This window comes from Pleurodeles waltl, chromosome 8 (genome assembly GCF_031143425.1).
Source record: "Pleurodeles waltl isolate 20211129_DDA chromosome 8, aPleWal1.hap1.20221129, whole genome shotgun sequence".
Taxonomy (NCBI): Eukaryota; Metazoa; Chordata; class Amphibia; order Caudata; family Salamandridae; genus Pleurodeles; species Pleurodeles waltl.
In genome coordinates this window covers 529182143-529205284 of record NC_090447.1, presented here as the reverse complement: position 1 = coordinate 529205284, position 23142 = coordinate 529182143, and the positions used below count along the sequence as shown (strand labels likewise).

The window sequence follows — 23142 nt, the reverse complement described above, 5'->3', positions numbered from 1 at the left end:
CATTTGTTGAGATTCCAGACTTTGCTGATGGGCCCCCTATCTGTGACATTTGTGAAATTTCAAACAATTTGATGAGTTTTGTGAAATGTTAATATGCAGGCAAGTGGGAGGCTGCCAGACATTTCGGGAAATTAATGAAAAATATGTAGTTTTTGTGGAGAAATGTAATAAGATCTGATAGCACACAAAAGTTGAACTCCACAAAACGAATGAAGTCTCATGTACTACTGTCTTTCAAAAAGGTGGTCACTGAGTGATATTGGGTATCAGGAAAAACATGAAGGATATAAATGATCCTTTCATAAGTACGTTTAACATAAGAATTATTAAATTACAACATTAATTGTAACATATGAAATATCTGACTTTTTCATGGACATTGCAGTACAACTATTTCTTCAGTTTAAGAACTCATCTGCATTGTGCATAGAGTTCACTGTTGACTGTACATGCAACATTTGCAATGGTTGCTACAAATCTTTTCGGCTGTTAGGATTGATTTTGATCTCATCTCTACAGGCATTCTTTTATACTTAGCAATATTTTATTCCTATTTTGTTTCTACAGGAACTTGTAATTAAACAATGGAAACAACAACATCTCATTGTAGCCTGCCACGTGAACCACCAGGAAAGCAAGACCAAGCAAGTTGGTTCATTTTTTATTTCATTGCCTGGTATTACATGATAACCAACTGCACCATTCTGCAGCATGCATTATTTGTTCGAAGCCTACCAGCAAGCACAATTTCAGGTTGCAAAGACATATTGGGGGCAAGCTTACCTGGAAATGCATACACCTATTTCTTATCGTTGGCTTTGACTTTCGTGACTCAAAATGCTTGCTTTCTGTTCACTGGCTTTATTTGTTTTATACTGTTCTACTTATGTTAGTCTCTCCGATGGAGCAATGTACTTCTTCACATTTGTGTCTTTTATTAACTTAGAAATTGGGCATAGTTTCTAAGAGTATTTAGCTGATTTAATTACTTCAATCTGCAGTGGCGGCTCCTCTGTTTAGGCGGAAGAGCGTTGGCCCCGCCAACAGTGGCAGCTGCAAAACCTTTACCAGAAAACGACCATAAACTTTGTTTATAATCATTTTCTGGTAAAAAGGGGCAGGGCTACGGGGGCGAAAAGCAGCCAGGGGGAGTGCACTGCGCATGTATGTTTGGCCGGCTGTCTTGGGCTGGCCAAACACACATGCGCAGTAGGCTCTCTCAAGCCTGGCAACACAGTTGCCAGGCTTGAGAGAGCCTGCACAGGCTCCCAGTCTGCCTGAGAGTGCCCTGGGTGGGCGCTACCAGCCAATCCTCAGGATTGGCACAGGGCAGACTGGGAGACTGTGCCTGCAGCATCCGGCGACGGAGAGGAGGAGCGGCACGGTGGTGAGGAAAGGTACGTGTTTTATTTTTGTATTAAATAAAATAAATGTTTATTCCCACCCTCCCAATATCCCCCAACCCCCCTGCGCACCCCGCCGCCCCTTCAGCACCCCTCGAGCTGCTACTGTCAAGCTGTCTGTTATTGGTGGATTCTGTAAGGAGCTTTGTTGATACTGAGGTCCATTTTACCAGAAGCTTTTTTGTTTGTTTCCCCTCAATTTAGAGGCACATTTTTATGCATGAAAGTGTGTGTTTTATTAAGCTGCCTGTCTGAGCCATGACTGATATTTCAGAGAGCTTGCTCCTAAAACACATCTCTTCAATAGCTGACACAACCTGCCTTCCAATGGGATGCCAGGAACTGTTGTTTTGTTTTTACAACTGCTAAGATTTGTAGGTCATTTGGCCTGTGAAGAGAGCATGGTGTTATTTTTATAGGATGTCAACAAATGAACTCATGGCACATTTGATGTGTGTCCAGTAGCCTGAACAGACAATAAATTATATAAATTGTTCAAAACATTTCTGTTTCTGCTTCTGTCTGTTATAAAATTTGTTAATGCTGGTAATGAAATGTGTTTCTCTAACATGAATGAAAGCACATGAGCAGGCATATATTTTATTTCTATGTCAAATCTACTTTGCAGTGATTAACCCTTCGCTGCCAGACCTTTTCCTTCTCAGGTGCCAAGCCTTTTTTTGGCTATTTGGGGTAGTTTGCGCTTAGGCCCTCATAAATGTTTGTCCACATAAGCTATCCATGCAAAATTTGCGTCCTTTTTTTTCCAACATCTTAGGGATTCTAGAGATACCCATAGTCTGTGGGTTCCGCTCGAGGAGGCAAGAAATTAGCCAAAATACAGCTGCACTTTCGTTTTTAAAACAAAATGGCAAAAAAGGGCTGCAGAAGCAAGCTGGTGGTTTTTCCCTGAAAAAGCATTAACAAAGGGTTTGCGGTGCTAAAATCACCATCTTCCCAGCTTTCAGGAACAGGCAGACATGAATCAGAAAACCACACTTTCCAACACAATTTTGGTATTTTACCGGGACATAACCCATTTTTACTATTTCTTTGTGATTTCAGCCTCCTTCCAGTTAGTGGCAGAAATGGGTATGAAACCAGTGCTGGATACCAGACAGGTAAACATTTCTGAAAAGTAGATAAAATTCTGAATTCAGCAAGGGGTCATTTGTATAGATCCTTCAAGGTTTCCTACAGAAAGTAACAGCTAAAATAAAAAAATATTGAAATTGAGGTGAAAAACATGTTCTTCTAAAACGTTTTCCAGCTATGGCAGATTTTTGAAAGCAATATACCATTATGTCTGCTAGACTCTTCTGGCTGCGGGGTTATATAGTGCTAGTAGGTTCATCAAGAACCCTAGGTACCCTGAGCCAATCAAGGAGTTGCACCTTGCAATAGGTTTTCATTGTATACCGGGTATACAGCAATTGATTTGGTGAAATATAAAGAGTGACAAATAGGTATCAAGGAAACCTTTGTAGTTCCAAAATGGACACAAGATAAGGTGTTGACAAGCAGTGGTTATTTGCATATCTCTAAATTCCGGGGTTCCCATACTAGCATGTGAATTACAGGGCATTTCTCAAATACACGTCTGACATTTGGAAGGAAACAATGTAGAGGAAGACAAAGGGCAATATCACTTGTTCTTCTATTTTGTCTTCCCCCAAGTCTCCTGATAAAAATGGTACCTCACTTGTGTGGGTATGCCCAAAGCCTGCAACAGAAAACGGAACATGGACACATCACATTTTTACAATGAAATCTGACTTGTTTTTTTTAAAGTGCCTAGCTGTGGATTTGGGCCTTTAGATCAGCCGTAACCTAGGGAAACCTACCAAACCTGTGCATTTTTTAAAACTAGACACCTAGGGGAATCCAGGATGGGGTGACTTGTGGGGCTCTCGCCAGGTTCTAAGGTTCTGTTACCCAGAATCCTTTGCAAACCTCAAAATATGGCAAAAAAACACTTTTTCCTCACATTTCGGTGATAGAAAGTTCTGGAATCTGAGAGGAGCCACACATTTCATTCCACCCAGCATTCCCTCAAGTCTCCCGATAAAAATGGTATCTCACTTGTGTGGGTAGGCTGTTATAACTAGGTAATATGTTAATAACAGTATGTTGTGCTGGAATGTGGGGCTGGAGAATGTGGTGGGATTCTTTGGGAGGTATTCTGGGATTGGAGACGGAGAGGAGTGGAGGTCATTCGAGCTTATCTAAAATAAACTACGTTTACTCTACCACTGGTGAAATATTGAGTTTTTACATAGGCCTAGTGCCCGAGACAGGAAACACAACATGGACACATCACATTTTCCCAAAGAAGACTGACCTGTTTTTTGCAAAGTGCCTAGCTGTGGATTTTGGCCTTTAGCTCATCTGGCACTTAAGGAAGCCTACCAAACCTGTACATTTCTGAAAACTAGACACGTAGGGGAACCCAAGATGGGGTAACTTGTGGTGCTCTCACCAAGTTCTGTTTCCCAGAATCCTTAGCAAACCTCAAAAGTTTTTCCTCACATTTTAGTGCTGCAAAGTTCTGGAATCTGAGAGGAGCCACAAACTTCCTTCTACTCAGCATTCCCCCACATCTCCCGATACAATGGTACATCACTTGTGTGGGTAGGCCTAGTGCCCACGACAGAAAATGCCCCAAAACACTACGTGGATGTATCAAAATTATCAAATACAAAACTACCTGTATTTGCAGGGGGCTCCGTTTTTGGTCCTCGGCTCAGGAGCCATCTAGGGAAACCTACCAAACCCAGACATTTCTGAAAACTAGACACCCGAAGGAGTCCAAGGAGGTGTGACTTGCATGGATCCCCCAGTGTTTTCTTCCCCAGAATCCTCAGCAAACCTCAAATTTAGCTAAAAAAACACATTTTCCCCACATTCCTGTGTGGGATCACCGTACAGGCACATATTTCCTACTACCCAATATTCCCCTCAGTCTCTTGATAAAAATGATACCTCACTTGTGTAGGTGGGCCAAGTGCCTGTGACAGGGAAGAGCCAAAAACATGTCGAAATTGAGGGGGAACCAAAGCGGGTCCAAAAGGGCAGTTTGAAAAAAAGGAATTTTGTGGATTCCTGCGGATTTCGGAAGGTTCCATCACAAAAAAGTGGGGAAATTGTGTGTTGGAGGTTTCCAGGGCATTGTGGGTAAGAAAATGGTACAGGTGCATGTGAAGCACACCACCCTGGACTCAGCCAGTTGTTTAGTTTTCAGATGTGTCTAGGTCTCATAGATTTTTCTACATGGCAGCGTCCCAAAGTCCAAAAAGTGCAGCCCTCACCATTCTGGGACAATTTTGAGAGTTAGCCATGCGCTCATGGCCCAAATGTAAAATCAAAACCCCAAATTATCAAATGTCCTCTTGCTTGCTATTGGGATAAGATCTTTTAGTGTGCAGGAGGAGAGCTGAAACACTGTTACCCCCTTCAGTTGGGGTGGGGGCATAACCATTCCCATGCTGGTTGGTAGCCACCACCCCATTTTTTTTAAATTCCCTGGCATCTATTAGGCATTCTGCCCCGCCGGGAAGTAGATCGGGGGTAATTGCTCCATCTGCCCACTGGCCTAAAAACAATTTTTCCCCCAGGGGAGCGACCCTTGCCTAAGGGGCTACTCCCCACGTGTAAAAAAAAAAAGAATTAGCCCTGGTGCCTAGTCGCTTCTGCCCTCTGTGGGCAGATCAGGCTAATTAAAATAGGCCAATCTGCCCCCAGAGGAGACAGAAAAGGCCTAATAAAAAAATGCTCCCCAGGGGAGCGACCCTTGCCCAAGGGTTTGCTCCCCTTCATTGTTTATACCAACACAAACAAAATCCATGATGTCTAGTGAGCGTCTCTGCAGCCCGATCGCTATGCGATCGGGCTGCAGAAATGCTCAGAAAGGCATGAAAGGAAAGGAAAAGCCTTTCCTTTCATGTCTCTTTGCCCACCCTCCGATCTGAAGAGAAATGTAAGCATTTCTTTTCCGACCGCACTGGAAGCTCCCTCAAGAGGTCAGCGCGCGATTGTCATCAGACTTCACTAGAGGGGGTTGGAGAGAGACAGGGGTGGAAGGGGCAGCAATTCACCTTCCATCTCTACCCAGGGGAGGGGGGAGGGAGGCCCTTGGGGAGAGCGCTAGCGCTTTGTCCGAGGGCCGGCTGTAGGACGTAACGGTTACGTCCTCAGCACCCGAGCGGTGCTTCCGAGGACGTAACTGTCACGTCCTGGGCCCTCAAGGGCTTAATAGTTCAATTTAGTTTACTCCTGGGGTGGCTTTCTGTTGGATGCTTAACTACTGTTGTCCAAACACTATTTTCTCTCTTGAAATGTGCAAATGTGCTTTCAACTTGCCACCACCCCACTTTTTTTTTTATTCCCTGGCATCTATTAGGCATTCTGCCCCCCCTGGGAGGTGATTCGGGGGTAATTGCCCCATCTGCCCACTGGAGGCAGAACAACTTTGTCCCTATTTATTTAGGGTGGAGGTGTGGCCATACCCCTACCTTCTTTTTTTGAAAAAATAATTCTTCTGTGGTGTCTATTGGCCTTCGGGGGCAGATGGGCCTTACAAAGATCGGCCAATCTGCCCCCAGGGGAGGCAGAAATGGGGCCTTACTAAGATCGTCCAATCTACCCCCAAGGGAGGCAGAAATGGCCAACGGTAATGTGCCCTATGAGGAGTGACCCTTGCCCAAGGGGTTGTCCTTCCAAACAAAACACACACACACACCAATCCCTGGTGCCTAAGTGGTTTCTCCCCTCCCTGGGGGCAGATCGGCCTAATAGAAATAGGCTGATCAGCCTACAAGGGGGGCAGAAATGGCCTAAAATAAATTTGCCCCGGGGAGCGACCCTTGCCTAAGGGGTCACTCCCCATCTATAAAAAAAAAAAAAAAAAAACGAATCCCTGGTGCCTAGTGGTTTCTGCCTCCCTTGGGGGTAGATCAGCATAATTAAAATAGGCCAATCTGCCTACAAGGGGGGCAGAAATGGTGTAAAATAAATTTGGCCCCAGGGAGCAACCCTTGCCTAAGGGGTCGCTCCCCATCTGTAATAAATAAAAAAGTAAAACATCCCTGGTGCCTAGTGGTTTCTGCCTCCCTTGGGGGCAGATTGGCCTAATAAAAATAGGCTGGGGGCAGAAATGGCCTAATAAAAAAATGCTCCCCAGGGGGAGCGACCCTTGCTCAAGGGTTCGCTCCCCTTCATTGTTTATACAAACACAAACAAAATCCATGATGTCTAGTGGGCATTTCTGCAGCCCGATCGCTATGCAATTGGGCTGCAGAAATGCTCAAAAAGACATGAAAGGAAAGGAAAAGCCTTTCCTTTCCATTCATGTCTCTTTGCCCACCCCCACCATCCGATCGGAAGAGAAATGTAAGCATTTCTTTTCCGATCGCACTAGAAGCTCTCTGATGAGGTCAGCGTGCGATTGTCATCAGACATCACTAGGGGGGGTTGGAGTGGGACAGGGGGGGAAGGGGCTGCAATTCACCTTCCATCTCTACCCAGGGGAGGGGGCCGGCTACAGGACGTAACGGTTACGTCCTCTGCACCCGCGTGGTGCTTCCGAGGACGTAACCGTTATGGCCTGTGCCCCCACGGGGTTAATAGTTCAATTTAGTTCAATTTAATTTTCTCTTGCGGTGGCTTTCTGTTGGATGCTTACCTACTGTTGTTTAAACACTATGGCCCTGATTCCTACTCTGGCGGGCGGCGGTTGCCGCCCGCCAGGCGGGAACCGCCATTTGGCCGCTCCGCGGTCAAAAGACCGCTGGCGGCATTCTGACCTTCCCGCTGGGCCGGCGGGCGCTAACTATGTTAGCGCCTGCCGGCCCAGCGGGAAGGAGGGCTGCAACATAGAAGCCGGCTCCGAATGGAGCCGGCGGTGTTTCGGCCGTGCGACGGGTGCAGTTGCACCCGTTGCACTTTTCACTGTCTGCTAGGCAGACAGTGAAAAGCCGGCCGGGGCCCTGTTAGGGGGCCCCAGCACTGCCCATGCCAGTGGCATGGGCAGTGCAGGGGCCCCCAGGGGCCCCCAAGACACCCGTTCCCGCCAGCCTCTTCCTGGCGGTGACAACCGCCAGAAACAGGCTGGCGGGAAGGGGGTCAGAATCCCCATGGCAGCGCTGCTTGCAGCGCTGCCATGGCGGATTAGCCCAGCCAGGGCAAAATCGGCGGTAAACCGCCAGCCCCGGTTTTCTGACCGCAGCTTTACCGCCGCGGTCAGAATGGGCTAGGAAGCACCGCCAGCCTGTTGGCGGTGCTTCCGTCATTCGTGGCCCTGGCGGTCTTAGACCGCCAGGGTCAGAATGACCCCCAATGTGCTCTCTTGAAATGTGCTTTCAACTATGCACAACACTTTAACATAAGTTGGATAACGCAGTTTCTTTAATTTATTGTTTGACAATTGAATATACTGAGTGTTGCCTTTCTACATCTAATACAATAATCATATAAACGCTTATTATTTCATTTTCATAATGCTAGCTTCTTTCCCAGTGTACACATGGCTGCACATGGCCTCTTTTGTAAAAAAAAAAAAAAAAAAACACAGAATAAGAAATGTTTCTTTCCTATTTGGCTTTGGACCCATTGTGTAAGGGAGACCATATACTATTTTTTGTTTCTGAACAAACCCTCAATAAAATAATATATTTTGTAGGCCGTCGGCAATGGAGCCTGCATTAAACAGCAGCTCAAGGGTCCCATCTGCCTTTTGTTTCTATGCCTGTTTATTACTGCTTTGGGATGGTATTGTTTTACACAGACTTGCAGCCTTAACAATATTATGCAGTCTAGTAACAAAAGACTAACAGTTCAAAAAAATGTTCACAGGATTTATTGGGTGAATAAATGCATTCTCTGAGAATGGCACTTTTTTAACGGACAACTTTATTCAACAATTGTTATGTTGCGCATGACAGCGCTGTAGCAATTGTTTCATCAGTTAGTGTGTATTTTATATATATATATATATATATACATATGCACACACATATATATGTATGTGTGTGTATATATATATATATATATATATGTATATATATATATATATATATATATATATAAACTTTACCTAAAAACCAAAGGGACATTAAAGTGAGGCTCCCATTTTAAATGTACAAAACCACAGAAATTTACCTTTTATAGTTAGAGTTATCTCAACCATGAACAGTTTTTTTGTCAAACATTTTACTGAAAATATTACATTGATATTATCAATGATATTATCAGATGTCCTGAGTGCCGTAATTTGTGGGGGGACTAATTAGCAGTGCGTGGTGAGGACCCGAGTTATAGTTACCTTAGGGCATGAGTTATAGTTACTTGTGATAACTTTAACTGTAACAGATGAATAAGGAATGAACTAAGGTAACTTGCGCCCTCACCATGCACTACTAATTACCTCACAAACCCCGCTAAAACCCCCACTCATGACATCTTTGGTAACATCATTGATAATATCAATGTAAAATATTGGCATTAAAATTGTTCACGAAAAAACTGTACATGGCGGAGCCGCGAGTTATAGTTACCTTAGGGCACGAATTATTGTAACTTTAGATAGCTATAGTTACAACAGGTGAATTTCTATGGTTTTGTATGTTTAAAATGGGAGCCTAACTATAACGCCCCTTTAACATTTGTTTTTTTAAATGAATCAATAAAAAAATTATAAAAATGCTGGTGCCCACCAGTAAGTAGTTATAGTTAGGACCATGTTTCCTTAGAAAAGTGTTTTTTGACTTGCCTATATCTTTGGTGCTGTTTGACAGATCTTCACTGAATTTTCCCAAAAAGTGTGCCTGTAATTACTGTTGCACATGGAAAGTTTTGGGGTGATTCGTCAAGCAGGAGCCGGGAAAAAGGGGGTCAAAAAACGTGCGTTTCCCATGTTGATTCCCATAGGAGTTTTGACCACAACTACAGCCTGAATCGCTGGATGGAATTACACCAAATTTGGCAGAAAGCTAGATTTTGTTTCGCAGATTTTGTTATTTGGTGTAAATCTGTTTAGTACGTTTTGAAATATTAAATGGCAAAGACATTTGAATATTTAGGGCTGTGGTTCCTTTATGACGTTTTTGCGATTATTGTGGCGAATTCTCAAATATGTGCAACAACAGGAATTCTGTGATTGGCTGGCTGCAACCTGAGCAGAAAAGTTGCAGTCATCATTTTAGGTAACAGAAAACGGTCCCTGGGGCTGAAAATCAAAATTAAAAGTGCTGCCAAGCCACAGCAAACACTCTGCTCTTGACCGCTCTCACTTCATCAGAGGTGAGGTTTCCTCTGTCTGCCTGCCCGCAGAGATGCAGGCAGGCAGACAGAGGAAACTGCTCTCCCAGACAGCAATGCCAGCTCTCACAAGAGGCGGGAGCCGACTGAGACCGCGTGGCAGGCCTTGAGGCTCCCCCATGTTCCAGATAGACCAAACAGGGTTTGAAACAAACACAAAGGCATAAACAAAGGGCAGAAATTGAGCAGCAAAACGACAGAGAGGCACAAACATAGGGCAAGAAATGGACAGAAAGGCAGAAACAAAGGGTAGAAACAACCAGAAAGGCACAAACAGAGGGCAGAAACAGAGGGCAGAGACGGACAGAAAGGCACAAACAGAGGGCTGAAATGAGGAGAAAGGCACAAACAGAGGGCAAGAAACAGACAGAAAGGAATAAACAGAGGGCAAGAAGTGGACAGAACGGCATAAACAGAGGGCAAGAAGTGGACAGAAAGGCATAAACAGAGGGCAAGAAACAAGGAGAACACGGGCAGAGAGGCAGAAACAGAGGTCAAGAAACGAGCAGAAAGGCACAAACAGAGGACAAGAAACAAGCGGAAAACCGGCAGAGAAGCAGAAAATGGGCCAGAATGGCACAGACTGAGGCAGGAAACTGACAGAGAATCAGAAACCGAGGGCACAAAATGGGCAGAGATGGACAAACAGAAGGCAGGAAATGAGCAAAAAAGCAGAAACAGAGGGCAAGACGAGGCAGGTATGGGTGATTATAGGGGGTTGGTTGCAGAGCCTGGCCGGACTGAATTTGTGGCTGATCCAGGCCACAATTAAAAAAAAAATAGGCTGACTCACAGACCTACTCACACACACACCCATACAGACACTCACAGACCCACTCATATAACCACAAAACCACTCTCACTCACAGAATCACACAGCCACACATACACCCACTCAGGCAATAATACACCCACCCACACACCCATACAGCCAGTTGTTTGCCAATTTCGTGCAGATCAGTTCAGTACGGGCCAACAAATGTGGGGGAGAGTCTAAAAAGTGACATTTCCCATTTTAACTCCCATAGATTTATTTGCTCCTCAAAACAGATACAGAAGAAACAGCTGAATGCAATTACAACCATCTTGACATGAAAGTAGATTTTACTCAAGTAAGTGCTTTTGCTTGGTGTGGTGTAAATCCATCAAGTAGTTTTTGAAAACTTTCGCATTTAAAAAGAGTCTTGAGGTGGCCATTAAGAGGGTAGATTTTAGAGCTATCTGGTCTGTTAATCCACAGAGTTCAGCGAACCCGATTTTGTGGATCTCCACAAATGTCAAAATTAAAATAACACTTGAATCTGATTTGTGAAGACAGATTTTTCCCTCGTTAGCCATTTTCAGGTTTGCGGATCCACAGATGGATCTGCAGAGTAAAATGATCTAATTTGCTGCCTGCAGCTTCAAGAAAAATGCATTGACTGCCATTATAGGACATAAGGACTCAGTGTCTGCATTTTGAAAATAAAATTGAAAAGCTATATGGTGGGAAGGAGGTGGGCAAGTGCACCTTGAACTCCAGGCCCATCTAGTAGGGGCTCAAAATGTATTAAAAAATGCAATTTTACTGCAGAGTTCACAAATCCCAGGGCATGATTTATGGTCCTCAATGCAGCCCGCAAGAACCATGTATCCAGGTTGGGGACCTCAAATCCCTCCAGTCTTCACAGGCATGCAACTGTGAATGTTCAAGAAGCTTCAAGGATCCATATTGGCCAATTGACGGAGACCACCGATCTGCAACTGAATCCATGGACTCATCAGTTCAACATGTGTTCACAGACCTGCAAATCCATGACTAGGGCCAGAAGTCCACCCATTGCTTAGCATTGGTTGGCTTTATTGTCGCTCTCATTTGCTTGCTACGTATTCAATGGCTTTCCTTGCCCCAACTTGTCCATCTCCTGTTTGTCCCTCTCCTGGAGCATAGCCTTCTTAGCATATCTCTGACTCTTGCTGGCTTCTATCCTTCAACTGTTCACTTTTAGGGAACTACTTATTTCTTTTTGCTTTAGCACTCCATGAGAGTGAATGTGTTTTCCAACTCTCTCCTTCGTGCACTTCTCCACTGCCAAAAACCCTCCCACTGCACTCTGAGTTGCTGTCTCCCTTTTGTTGCAAGCTCTCTCTCGAGTGCTTCTCCCATGCAGAAATCCCCGCCTCCTCTGCAATTCCTGTTGATTTCTTTCTTGCATTCTTGTACTTCTCCCCACTCTGTGTTTCTCTCATTAGTGTGCAGCTTTTACCATCCCCTGCCAACTCCCCATTGCTTCCCCCACCCACTCTCCTTTGACCCCCATGCCACAGACTTTTTTTGGGGGGGGGATTGGACCAGGTAGCTAAGTGCTTCCAACCCCTCTGGCCATGTCATATTGTAAGCACCTATGTGTTATAATGCGTACAAACAAATCATCACATATGGGTGCACCTACAAAATGACACAGTCTCTGCGGCCACGTCATCATGCCTTTTATATTTTACTTTTGGCCATGCTGCACTCATCTTGCCATTGCTGTACAGCATCATCAAAACGAATTGCCAAAACCAATAGTTTGCAAAGGCGAGAGCTGTGGATTTAGCCAATATTTGCTTTCGTTTTTTGACATAGTGCTTTTTTGTTTTTACTTTTTTGATGCAAAATGAAGTGTCAAATTACTAGTTACATGGAACACCAAAATGGGACAAAAAACTGGGTTAAACAATATTTTTATAGGTCTTCTGATGTAGGACTTGACTTTTGTGAGATGTGCAAGCCTCCACTACATTGACATTAACCAAAATTGTGGTCTGTACTGTGGTCCCGTGCTTCCCATGCCACTGGATTCAAGCTAGCCTGGCTGATGAGGGGTGAAACCCCGAAACCGGTCCCAGGATGCTTGTTTCCGGTCCAGTGAGGACCTGGCTTGGCAGTTCGGTCTGGACTGTTCCCATGAGGAACAGGGTCAAGACTGATTTGCATATGGCTGGGTCCAAACTGGGGTGGCATGGTGAGCAAAAGAACGATGGATTAAACCCAGATCTATGACTGGGGGTGAGTGTTTGACAATGTTCAGCATTCCGTCCATCACTTGTTGTTTTTGCTTTGTCGACCTAAGTGGGAAGGGTATGCCCAGACGTGGGTCCCGTGCTTCCCATGCCACTGGATTCAAGCTAGCCTGGCTGATGAGGGGTGAAACCCCAAAACCGGTCCCAGGATGCTTGTTTCCGGTCCAGTGAGGACCTGGCTTGGCAGTTCGGTCTGGACTGTTCCCATGAGGAACAGGGTCAAGACTGATTTGCTTATGGCTGGGTCCAAACTGGGGTGGCATGGTGAGCAAAAGAACGATGGATTAAACCCAGATCTATGACTGGGGGTGAGTGTTTGACAATGTTCAGCATTCCGTCCATCACTTGTTGTTTTTGCTTTGTCGACCTCAGTGGGAAGGGTATGCCCAGACGTGGGTCCCGTGCTTCCCATGCCACTGGATTCAAGCTAGCCTGGCTGATGAGGGGTGAAACCCCGAAACCGGTCCCAGGATGCTTGTTTCCGGTCCAGTGAGGACCTGGCTTGGCAGTTCGGTCTGGACTGTTCCCATGAGGAACAGGGTCAAGACTGATTTGCTTATGGCTGGGTCCAAACTGGGGTGGCATGGTGAGCAAAAGAACGATGGATTAAACCCAGATCTATGACTGGGGGTGAGTGTTTGACAATGTTCAGCATTCCGTCCATCACTTGTTGTTTTTGCTTTGTCGACCTCAGTGGGAAGGGTATGCCCAGACGTGGGTCCCGTGCTTCCCATGCCACTGGATTCAAGCTAGCCTGGCTGATGAGGGGTGAAACCCCGAAACCGGTCCCAGGATGCTTGTTTCCGGTCCAGTGAGGACCTGGCTTGGCAGTTCGGTCTGGACTGTTCCCATGAGGAACAGGGTCAAGACTGATTTGCATATGGCTGGGTCCAAACTGGGGTGGCATGGTGAGCAAAAGAACGATGGATTAAACCCAGATCTATGACCGGGGGTGAGTGTTTGACAATGTTCAGCATTCCGTCCATCACTTGTTGTTTTTGCTTTGTCGACCTAAGTGGGAAGGGTATGCCCAGACGTGGGTCCCGTGCTTCCCATGCCACTGGATTCAAGCTAGCCTGGCTGATGAGGGGTGAAACCCCGAAACTGGTCCCAGGATGCTTGTTTCCGGTCCAGTGAGGACCTGGCTTGGCAGTTCGGTCTGGACTGTTCCCATGAGGAACAGGGTCAAGACTGATTTGCATATGGCTGGGTCCAAACTGGGGTGGCATGGTGAGCAAAAGAAGGATGGATTAAACCCAGATCTATGACCGGGGGTGAGTGTTTGACAATGTTCAGCATTCCGTCCATCACTTGTTGTTTTTGCTTTGTCGACCTAAGTGGGAAGGGTATGCCCAGACGTGGGTCCCGTGCTTCCCATGCCACTAGATTCAAGCTAGCCTGGCTGATGAGGGGTGAAACCCCGAAACCGGTCCCAGGGTGCTTGTTTCCAGTCCAGTGAGGACCTGGCTTGGCAGTTCGGTCTGGACTGTTCCCATGAGGAACAGGGTCAAGACTGATTTGCATATGGCTGGGTCCAAACTGGGGTGGCCTGGTGAGCAAAAGAACGATGGATTAAACCCAGATCTATGACTGGGGGTGAGTGTTTGACAATGTTCAGCATTCCGTCCATCACTTGTTGTTTTTGCTTTGTCGACCTAAGTGGGAAGGGTATGCCCAGACGTGGGTCATGCCACTGGATTCAAGCTAGCCTGGCTGATGAGGGTGAAACCCCGAAACCGGTCCCAGGATGCTTGTTTCCGGTCCAGTGAGGACCTGGCTTGGCAGTTCGGTCTGGACTGTTCCCATGAGGAACAGGGTCAAGACTGATTTGCATATGGCTGGGTCCAAACTGGGGTGGCATGGTGAGCAAAAGAAGGATGGATTAAACCCAGATCTATGACTGGGGGTGAGTGTTTGACAATGTTCAGCATTCCGTCCATCACTTGTTGTTTTTGCTTTGTCGACCTAAGTGGGAAGGGTATGCCCAGACGTGGGTCCCGTGCTTCCCATGCCACTGGATTCAAGCTAGCCTGGCTGATGAGGGGTGAAACCCCGAAACCGGTCCCAGGATGCTTGTTTCCGGTCCAGTGAGGACCTGGCTTGGCAGTTCGGTCTGGACTGTTCCCATGAGGAACAGGGTCAAGACTGATTTGCATATGGCTGGGTCCAAACTGGGGTGGCATGGTGAGCAAAAGAACGATGGATTAAACCCAGATGTATGACTGGGGGTGAGTGTTTGACAATGTTCAGCATTCCGTCCATCACTTGTTGTTTTTGCTTTGTCGACCTAAGTGGGAAGGGTATGCCCAGACGTGGGTCCCGTGCTTCCCATGCCACTAGATTCAAGCTAGCCTGGCTGATGAGGGGTGAAACCCCGAAACCGGTCCCAGGGTGCTTGTTTCCAGTCCAGTGAGGACCTGGCTTGGCAGTTCGGTCTGGACTGTTCCCATGAGGAACAGGGTCAAGACTGATTTGCATATGGCTGGGTCCAAACTGGGGTGGCCTGGTGAGCAAAAGAACGATGGATTAAACCCAGATCTATGACTGGGGGTGAGTGTTTGACAATGTTCAGCATTCCGTCCATCACTTGTTGTTTTTGCTTTGTCGACCTAAGTGGGAAGGGTATGCCCAGACGTGGGTCATGCCACTGGATTCAAGCTAGCCTGGCTGATGAGGGTGAAACCCCGAAACCGGTCCCAGGATGCTTGTTTCCGGTCCAGTGAGGACCTGGCTTGGCAGTTCGGTCTGGACTGTTCCCATGAGGAACAGGGTCAAGACTGATTTGCATATGGCTGGGTCCAAACTGGGGTGGCATGGTGAGCAAAAGAACGATGGATTAAACCCAGATCTATGACTGGGGGTGAGTGTTTGACAATGTTCAGCATTCCGTCCATCACTTGTTGTTTTTGCTTTGTCGACCTAAGTGGGAAGGGTATGCCCAGACGTGGGTCCCGTGCTTCCCATGCCACTGGATTCAAGCTAGCCTGGCTGATGAGGGGTGAAACCCCGAAACCGGTCCCAGGATGCTTGTTTCCGGTCCAGTGAGGACCTGGCTTGGCAGTTCGGTCTGGACTGTTCCCATGAGGAACAGGGTCAAGACTGATTTGCATATGGCTTGGTCCAAACTGGGGTGGCATGGTGAGCAAAAGAACGATGGATTAAACCCAGATGTATGACTGGGGGTGAGTGTTTGACAATGTTCAGCATTCCGTCCATCACTTGTTGTTTTTGCTTTGTCGACCTAAGTGGGAAGGGTATGCCCAGACGTGGGTCCCGTGCTTCCCATGCCACTAGATTCAAGCTAGCCTGGCTGATGAGGGGTGAAACCCCGAAACCGGTCCCAGGGTGCTTGTTTCCGGTCCAGTGAGGACCTGGCTTGGCAGTTCGGTCTGGACTGTTCCCATGAGGAACAGGGTCAAGACTGATTTGCATATGGCTGGGTCCAAACTGGGGTGGCCTGGTGAGCAAAAGAACGATGGATTAAACCCAGATCTATGACTGGGGGTGAGTGTTTGACAATGTTCAGCATTCCGTCCATCACTTGTTGTTTTTGCTTTGTCGACCTAAGTGGGAAGGATATGCCCAGATGTGGGTCATGCCACTAGATTCAAGCTAGCCTGGCTGATGAGGGGTGAAACCCCGAAACCGGTCCCAGGGTGCTTGTTTCCGGTCCAGTGAGGACCTGGCTTGGCAGTTCGGTCTGGACTGTTCCCATGAGGAACAGGGTCAAGACTGATTTGCATATGGCTGGGTCCAAACTGGGGTGGCATGGTGAGCAAAAGAACAATGGATTAAACCCAGATCTTTGACTGGGGGTGAGTGTTTGACAATGTTCAGCATTCCGTCCATCCCTTGTTGTTTTTGCTATATATATATATATATATATTTTTTTTTTTCACACTTAAAAAACAAAGGTCACAGGGACATTATAGTTAGGCTCACATTTAACCATACAAAACCATAGAAATTCAGCAGTTATAGTTTAGAGGTATTTCAAGTAATTATAACTCGTGCCCTAAGGTAACTCTAACTGGCCATGCAGTTTTTTTTCTCAAAAATTTTACTACTAATATTACATTGATATTATCAATGATGTTATCGAAGATGTAGTGAGTATTGGAATATGTGGGGTAATTAGCAGTTCATGGCCAGGGCACCAGTTATCGTTACCATAGGGCACCCAACCCTGTGCCGCATGGAGAGGGTTGGCCAAACCCCCTATAACCAACTCTGCATCACACAAAGCCTTTGGCCGTGCACAGCAAGGGTTGACTCTCAGCAGCAGTTGACAAGAAAAAAAACACCCATCACAGTCGCTACTTGACATATTGCGCTCAAAAGAAGCAAGGATGCAAACATCCCCATCAAAGTTTTCCATGTGGGAGAAATTAGGATGATTAGTACTTTACAGAGGTGGACCTTGAACTTGGGCATCTGCTTTGTTTCTATCTGTAAGTGCTTCCCATTGAGGTTTGATTTCTGTCAAATTAGCCTTGTGCCAGAATGAATCCTGCCCTTTGTATTTATTCAAGAAGATGCCACTGTTTTGTGCAGAATGTCTATCCAACTGGAGTACTTTCTACTGGGTCATTAGTAAGTGCTACCTCATTGGGTATATGTATAGTGCATCCCCTATCCTACAGCTGCTTTAGGACGCCGTGGTAATCTCTTGAGTGACCTTGTGTCTGTAACTTTGACAATGTTTTTGTTCCTTGGGTGCCTTCATCAGATATGTTTTCAACGTGAAACTGCAGATCTGGAGTTCCACCTTGAAAATATCTGTTTTGTCCCAGATGTCTCTTATCTCCTGCAGGAGCCGGCATTGCTAGCTAGCAGCTCCCTGCTTGAGGGCGCAATGTTTTTATCTCTTTCTCTTTCTGCTGTTTGAGAGCTCCTGCTTGCTGAAAGCGGAGTTATGTTTACTTTTCTTGGAGGGATGTTAGACGTGGTTTCCCCTGTCTTTTTTGCCTCTGCTTCCAATGTTGTGACTGTGTGCTGGACTTTGTTTTTGCTGGTTTTGGTACTTTGGGCACTTCATCAATGCTGACCATTGCTAAAGTGCAAGTGCTCTCTGTGTAAACTGTATGTGTAATTGGCTTTTCCATGATTGTCATATTTGATTTACTAGTAAGCCCCTAGCAAAGTGCATTAGAGGTGCCTAGGGCATGTAAATCAAATTCTACTACTGGGTCTGCAGCACTGAGTGTGCCAAACACATGAGTAGCCCTGTAAACATAGCTCAGACCTGCCTCTGCAGTGTTTGTGTGTGCAGATTTGAACTACCAATTCGACCTGGCAAATGTACCCACTTGCCAGGCCCAAACCTTCCTTTTTTGTACAGGTAAAGCACCCTTAAGGTAGGCCTTAGGTAGCACCATTGGTAGGGTGCAGTGTATGTTAAAGGTGGGACATGTACTGATGTGTTTTACATGTCCTGACAGTGGAATACTGCCAGATTCAGTCACTGTTGCAAGGCCTATTTCTCTCATAGGTAAACATGGGGACTGCCTTTAAATATCTTTTAAGTCCAGTTTTCCATTGGGAGCAGATAGAAATTTGGAGTTTGGGGTCTCTGAACTCACAATTTAAAAATACATCTTTTGGTAAAGATGTTTTTGAGATTATCAGTTTAAAAATGCCACTTTTAGAAAGTGGGTATTTTCTTGCTTAACTATTCTGTGCCTCTGCCTGCTTGTGTATTCCAAGTCTGAGTCAGACTGGTAGTTGGCCTGTTGTGAATTCCCTCTAGACAGTGACACAAAGGGAGCTGGGGTGAAGCCTGCAAATCCTGATGAGTCTCCTGGGCTAGAGTGGGGAGGGAGGAGCTGACATTTACACTTGAAAGGGCTGTTCATGCCCTCAAACAATGCAGTTTACAACCCTCTGGTGTGTGTCTGGAGCCAGCCCTGAGCAAGGCAGTATCTTGTGAACAACAGAGACTTTCCTTTGAAGTTTGCCTACTTCAAAGGCAGAAAGGTGTATAAGTATTGGACCCAAACCCCCAGATTTTTAGATTACTTCTGGACTCAAGAGGAACCTCTGCCAAGGAGAAGAGCTGAATTGCTGGAGGAGGAGTACTGCCCCTTTGCCTGTGACTGTGCTTTGCTGGGTTAGCCTGCAGTTACTGCTTCTGCCTGAAAGAGGACAAAGACTGAACGTTGTGGTATATTCCTACTTGTGAAGTGCCTCCAAGGGATTGGACTGAGCTTGCTTCCTGTTTTTAAGTCTCAAGGTCATCAAATACTTCCTCTGCCAGCACCTGGACTCTCTGCTGAGACTCCACTCCAGTCCCTGGGCCCTTGAAAGGTGAAGCAGGTGGAACCAAGGCAGAAATCCACGCACAGGAGCCGTGCAGGGAAAAATTTGACTCACCACCTGCAACGCGGCTGTAAAAACGATGCACCACCTGCATTGACGCTTAGAAATCGATGCACCACCTGCATCGCGGCTAGGAAATCGATGCATCACCTGCATCGTGGCTAGGAAATCGATGCATCACCTGCATCGTGGCTGTAGAAACAATGCAACACCCACTTGTGGCTGCTAAAATCGACGCAACCCCCACGCAATGCGGTTTGTGCAGCTGGATTTCGCACACATTGTCGCTGGACGTCAAAATCAACGTCAATCTGCCTGGATCCAAGGTGTATGCCCGGAAATTAACGCATCGCTCTCTTACCGGAGACAAAAACTACACATCGCCTACCTGACCGGAGAAGAAATGACACACGGCCTCACTTGCTAGTAAGGAATCGAGGCATCGCTGACTTTTCGGATGCACTCTCGCCTGTGGGGCTGAATTTTTGATGCAAACCAGGTACTTTGTGTAACTTTAAAGCATCCATTGTTTTTTATGAAGTAAGACTCTTTAATTTAAAAATACATAACTTTACTTGTGTATGTTTGATTTTTGTCATTTTGGTCCTGTTTGATTTAGATAAATATTGGCTATTTTTCTAAACTGGTGTGGTGTACATTTTGTAGTGTTTTCACGGTATTACTGTATGTGTTAGTACAAATACTTTACACATTGCCTCTTAGATAAGCCTGACTGCTTGTGCCAAGCTACCAAGAGAGTGAGCAGGAGTTTTCACTAAGTGTGTATCTCCCTTACCCTGACTAGAGGGAGGGTCCCTGCTTCGACAGAGTGCAAACTGACTGCAAACCAGAGACCCCATTTCCAACACAGGAGCTGTCAGCTCCCACCAAGCAAAAGCAAAGAGCTACCTCCCAAGGGTGGGCACCTCAGGAGGTAGCAGGAACCGACTCTGTGGGGTGTCGGTCCACAGGGCCATCAATGCCCCACCTCCATCTTTCAAATGTTGCCCTGGGAAGGTGGTGGTCCCCGGGGCTGGGGTCCGAAGCAGACCCCCTTTGTGCCCCTGCCATGCACATTTTTTTCATCAAAACTTTTACTGCAAATATTACATTGATATTATCAATGATGCTATGAAAGATGGCATGATTCCGGTAATTTGTGGGGTAATTTGCAGTGCATAGCTAGGGGGCGAGTTATAGTTACCTTAGGGCACAAGTTATAGTTACTTGAGGTAACTCTAACTATAACTGGTGAATTTCTATGGTTTTGTACGTTTAAAATGTGAGCCTACTATGATTTCCCTGTAACTTTTAATTTTTTAAGTGAATTTATGTTTTTTTTTTAATTCTATTTTCTAACTATAACATCCCTGTAGCATTTTTTTTTCCAGTGATTTTCTATGGTTTTTTTAACGTATAGAAATTGTCATTACTATACGTTAATCCAACCACCGACGTGCTCAGCCTCCAGCTTTGACAGCAGCTCCGTGCTTGCTGAAGCATTTCCTCTCTGTCCTTTGTACGTGTGCAGTGGACAGAGATGAATCTTCGGATTTTGACAGAGGACCTACTTTAAAGGTCCCACTGTCAAAACCCAAAGTGTTTGCTGCAGCTTGGCTGCAGCACTGCAGCCAAGCCACTGCAAACAACTGTGTCCCGGGGTGCGCACCCCTGTAACATAGTAGGAGCTGGCCCTGGGAGGTGGCGCTCCCCAGGGCCATTTGTGGTTCCACAAGGAGGGGCCACAAAGCCCCCCTCCAATGAGAACTTAGCCTCGAGGTGGTGGTCCCCAGGGTGCGGGAGTCCCTTAGGGACCGCCTTTATTTTTCCAAACATTTGCCCCGGGTGTGGTGGTCTCTGGGGCAGCGGGGGAGCCAGACGCCCACTGCATATTACAATAAAGCCCTGGGGAGATGGCGGTTTCCAGGAAGGTGGCAGTCCCTGGGGCATCGAGGGTGGGCCAGGAGTCCCCCCCCCCGGCTTTTTTTTTTAAAAAAAGCTCCTAGGTCTTGGCCCACCATGGGGCATTGAACTAACGTTGTTTGAAACAAAAAATGTATGAACGGATTTGCGGATCCACCGTGTCTCCATGTGTAAAATTTAAAAAATGCTTTTTAGCCCTGGGGAGTTCTCTTTGGTACCCCACCTTCAGAGCTAAGGGGCCATGTTGTTCGTACCCTGGCCCCTTTTGTTTTGTTTTTTACTATTTTTTTGGGACTCTGTTGAAGCTGTGTCCCAAGATGGCTGACAACACTTTAACAGTTTCTGTTGTTGAAGTGTTATCAGCCAATCAGGTTTCAGCACAAGATCGTTAGGGGTCGCAAATCCTTTGCGTCCCAAGATACACAAATTTGTTTTCCCCTTAATTTCTCAAAAACTACTGAATGGAATTACAACAAAAGACTAACAGCACTCTAACTGGACCAAGACCTACCCTCCTGCCAAGTTTGGTGTAATTCCATCCAGTAGTTTTTGCACTATTGCTCTTTAAAATCCCTACGGAAAAATGAATGGGAAAATGTGTTTTGGGACCCCCTCCCCCGGAAAGATCACCCTGAAACTTTCCAGACTGCAGTGGACGGAACTGGCAAATTTTATTGGAAAGTTTTGTGAAGATTTGTTGAGGGGCGCAAAAGATATAGGCAAGTAAAAAAATGCTTTTTATATAGAAACTAGGTTGTAACTATAACTACCTAGTGGCGACTATGGTTATATATATATGTGTGTGTGTGTGTGTGTGTGTGTGTGTGTATATATATATAGGCATATATATATTTATATATATATATATATATATATATATATATATATATATATATATATATATATATATATATATATATATATGTGTGTGTTATACTTCCCTGTTAAATTTTTACCACACATATGTCTTTACCATACATGGCTTTACAGCAAAAAAAATTGTTAGAAAGGTATATGTGGTAAAGGCATTTTCATGGTAAAGACTTGCGGGGTTAAGCCATGCATGGTTAAGACGCATTTGTTGTAATGATGACATGGTAAAAGCATGCATGGTAATGGCGTGCGTGGTTCCATCGTAGAACCCTCTAAATGATCGACTCTAGCTCCCCCTGCAAGCCTGAAACATCTTCCAAATCAGCTACATCACTTACAAGGCCCTCTATACCAAAACCCCTGTGTCCCTCTGCCCCTAGCTAACAAAATCTGGAAATCAACAACTGAAAAGGAGCTCTGACATCATCAGATTAGAGACTCATGTAAAACAAATTTAAACAATTATTTTAACAATGATTAAATGAGGATGAGTTCATGAAAAATTAAAATATAAAGTTACCAGTAGAGGAAGATTAATTTAAAATAAGTGACATTTTTAAAGAAGTTAGATTAGCACTTTAAAATGTATGCACACACTAAAAAATAAATAAATGAAGTAACTGTATGTACGAAGTAGTGAAGGTTTAGAAACCAATAAACTACATTAAAATACCTTGGCAATGTATCATGCATGTGTGTATATATCCATGTGTGCAGTTATGAGGGATTTGTATGGCTGTAACATAGCTATAAGTAGGTGAGCCCTTTCAGGGTCAAAGACAAATATACAGTCAGTGAGTACTTAGATGGGAAGCTGTGTTCTTAGAGTGGATGTGGACTGTTACTTTATTGTGATGTCGTGATCCATGGCCCAGTGGGAAATAATATACTAACCTCCAAGCCAGTTCCCCATAGATAGTACAAACATTTGCAAGAGGGTCTATGGTTCCCCTAGAGAGCCAACAGAATTACATTAGTGTTTCAATGTGTCTGCGAATCTGTCAGAGAAAACTTGGGTACTCTAAACAGATGTAATGGAGAGATTGTTGGTCTCCTGAAAAATTTATATAGACCCCTAAAGAGTTTGTCCCACTTAAAGAGTCTGCAAGTCTCCTAAAAAGTTGCTTGACTTTACAGAGAATCTGGTTGAATAAATAGAATTATTTGCATAAATTAGATTGTTTAGCACACTGCTAGTTTTGACTGCATCTGTAAGGAAAAAGGACATTAACAGGTGGGAGAAGAAGATGTGTTTCAAAGAATGTAT

General features: G+C 45.4%; 1 protein-coding gene across 1 annotated transcript in view; it reads left to right on the top strand.

Moving 5' to 3' along the window:
• The window catches only part of LOC138250112 (protein-lysine methyltransferase METTL21E-like), a 194715-nt gene that overhangs the window by 31651 nt on the left and 139922 nt on the right, over positions 1–23142 (top strand). The window contains exon 2 of the mRNA XM_069204558.1: positions 568–648. Coding sequence (XP_069060659.1) covers positions 585–648 — 64 coding nt within the window. The 5' untranslated portion in view covers positions 568–584. The remainder of the gene's footprint in view (positions 1–567; positions 649–23142) is intronic.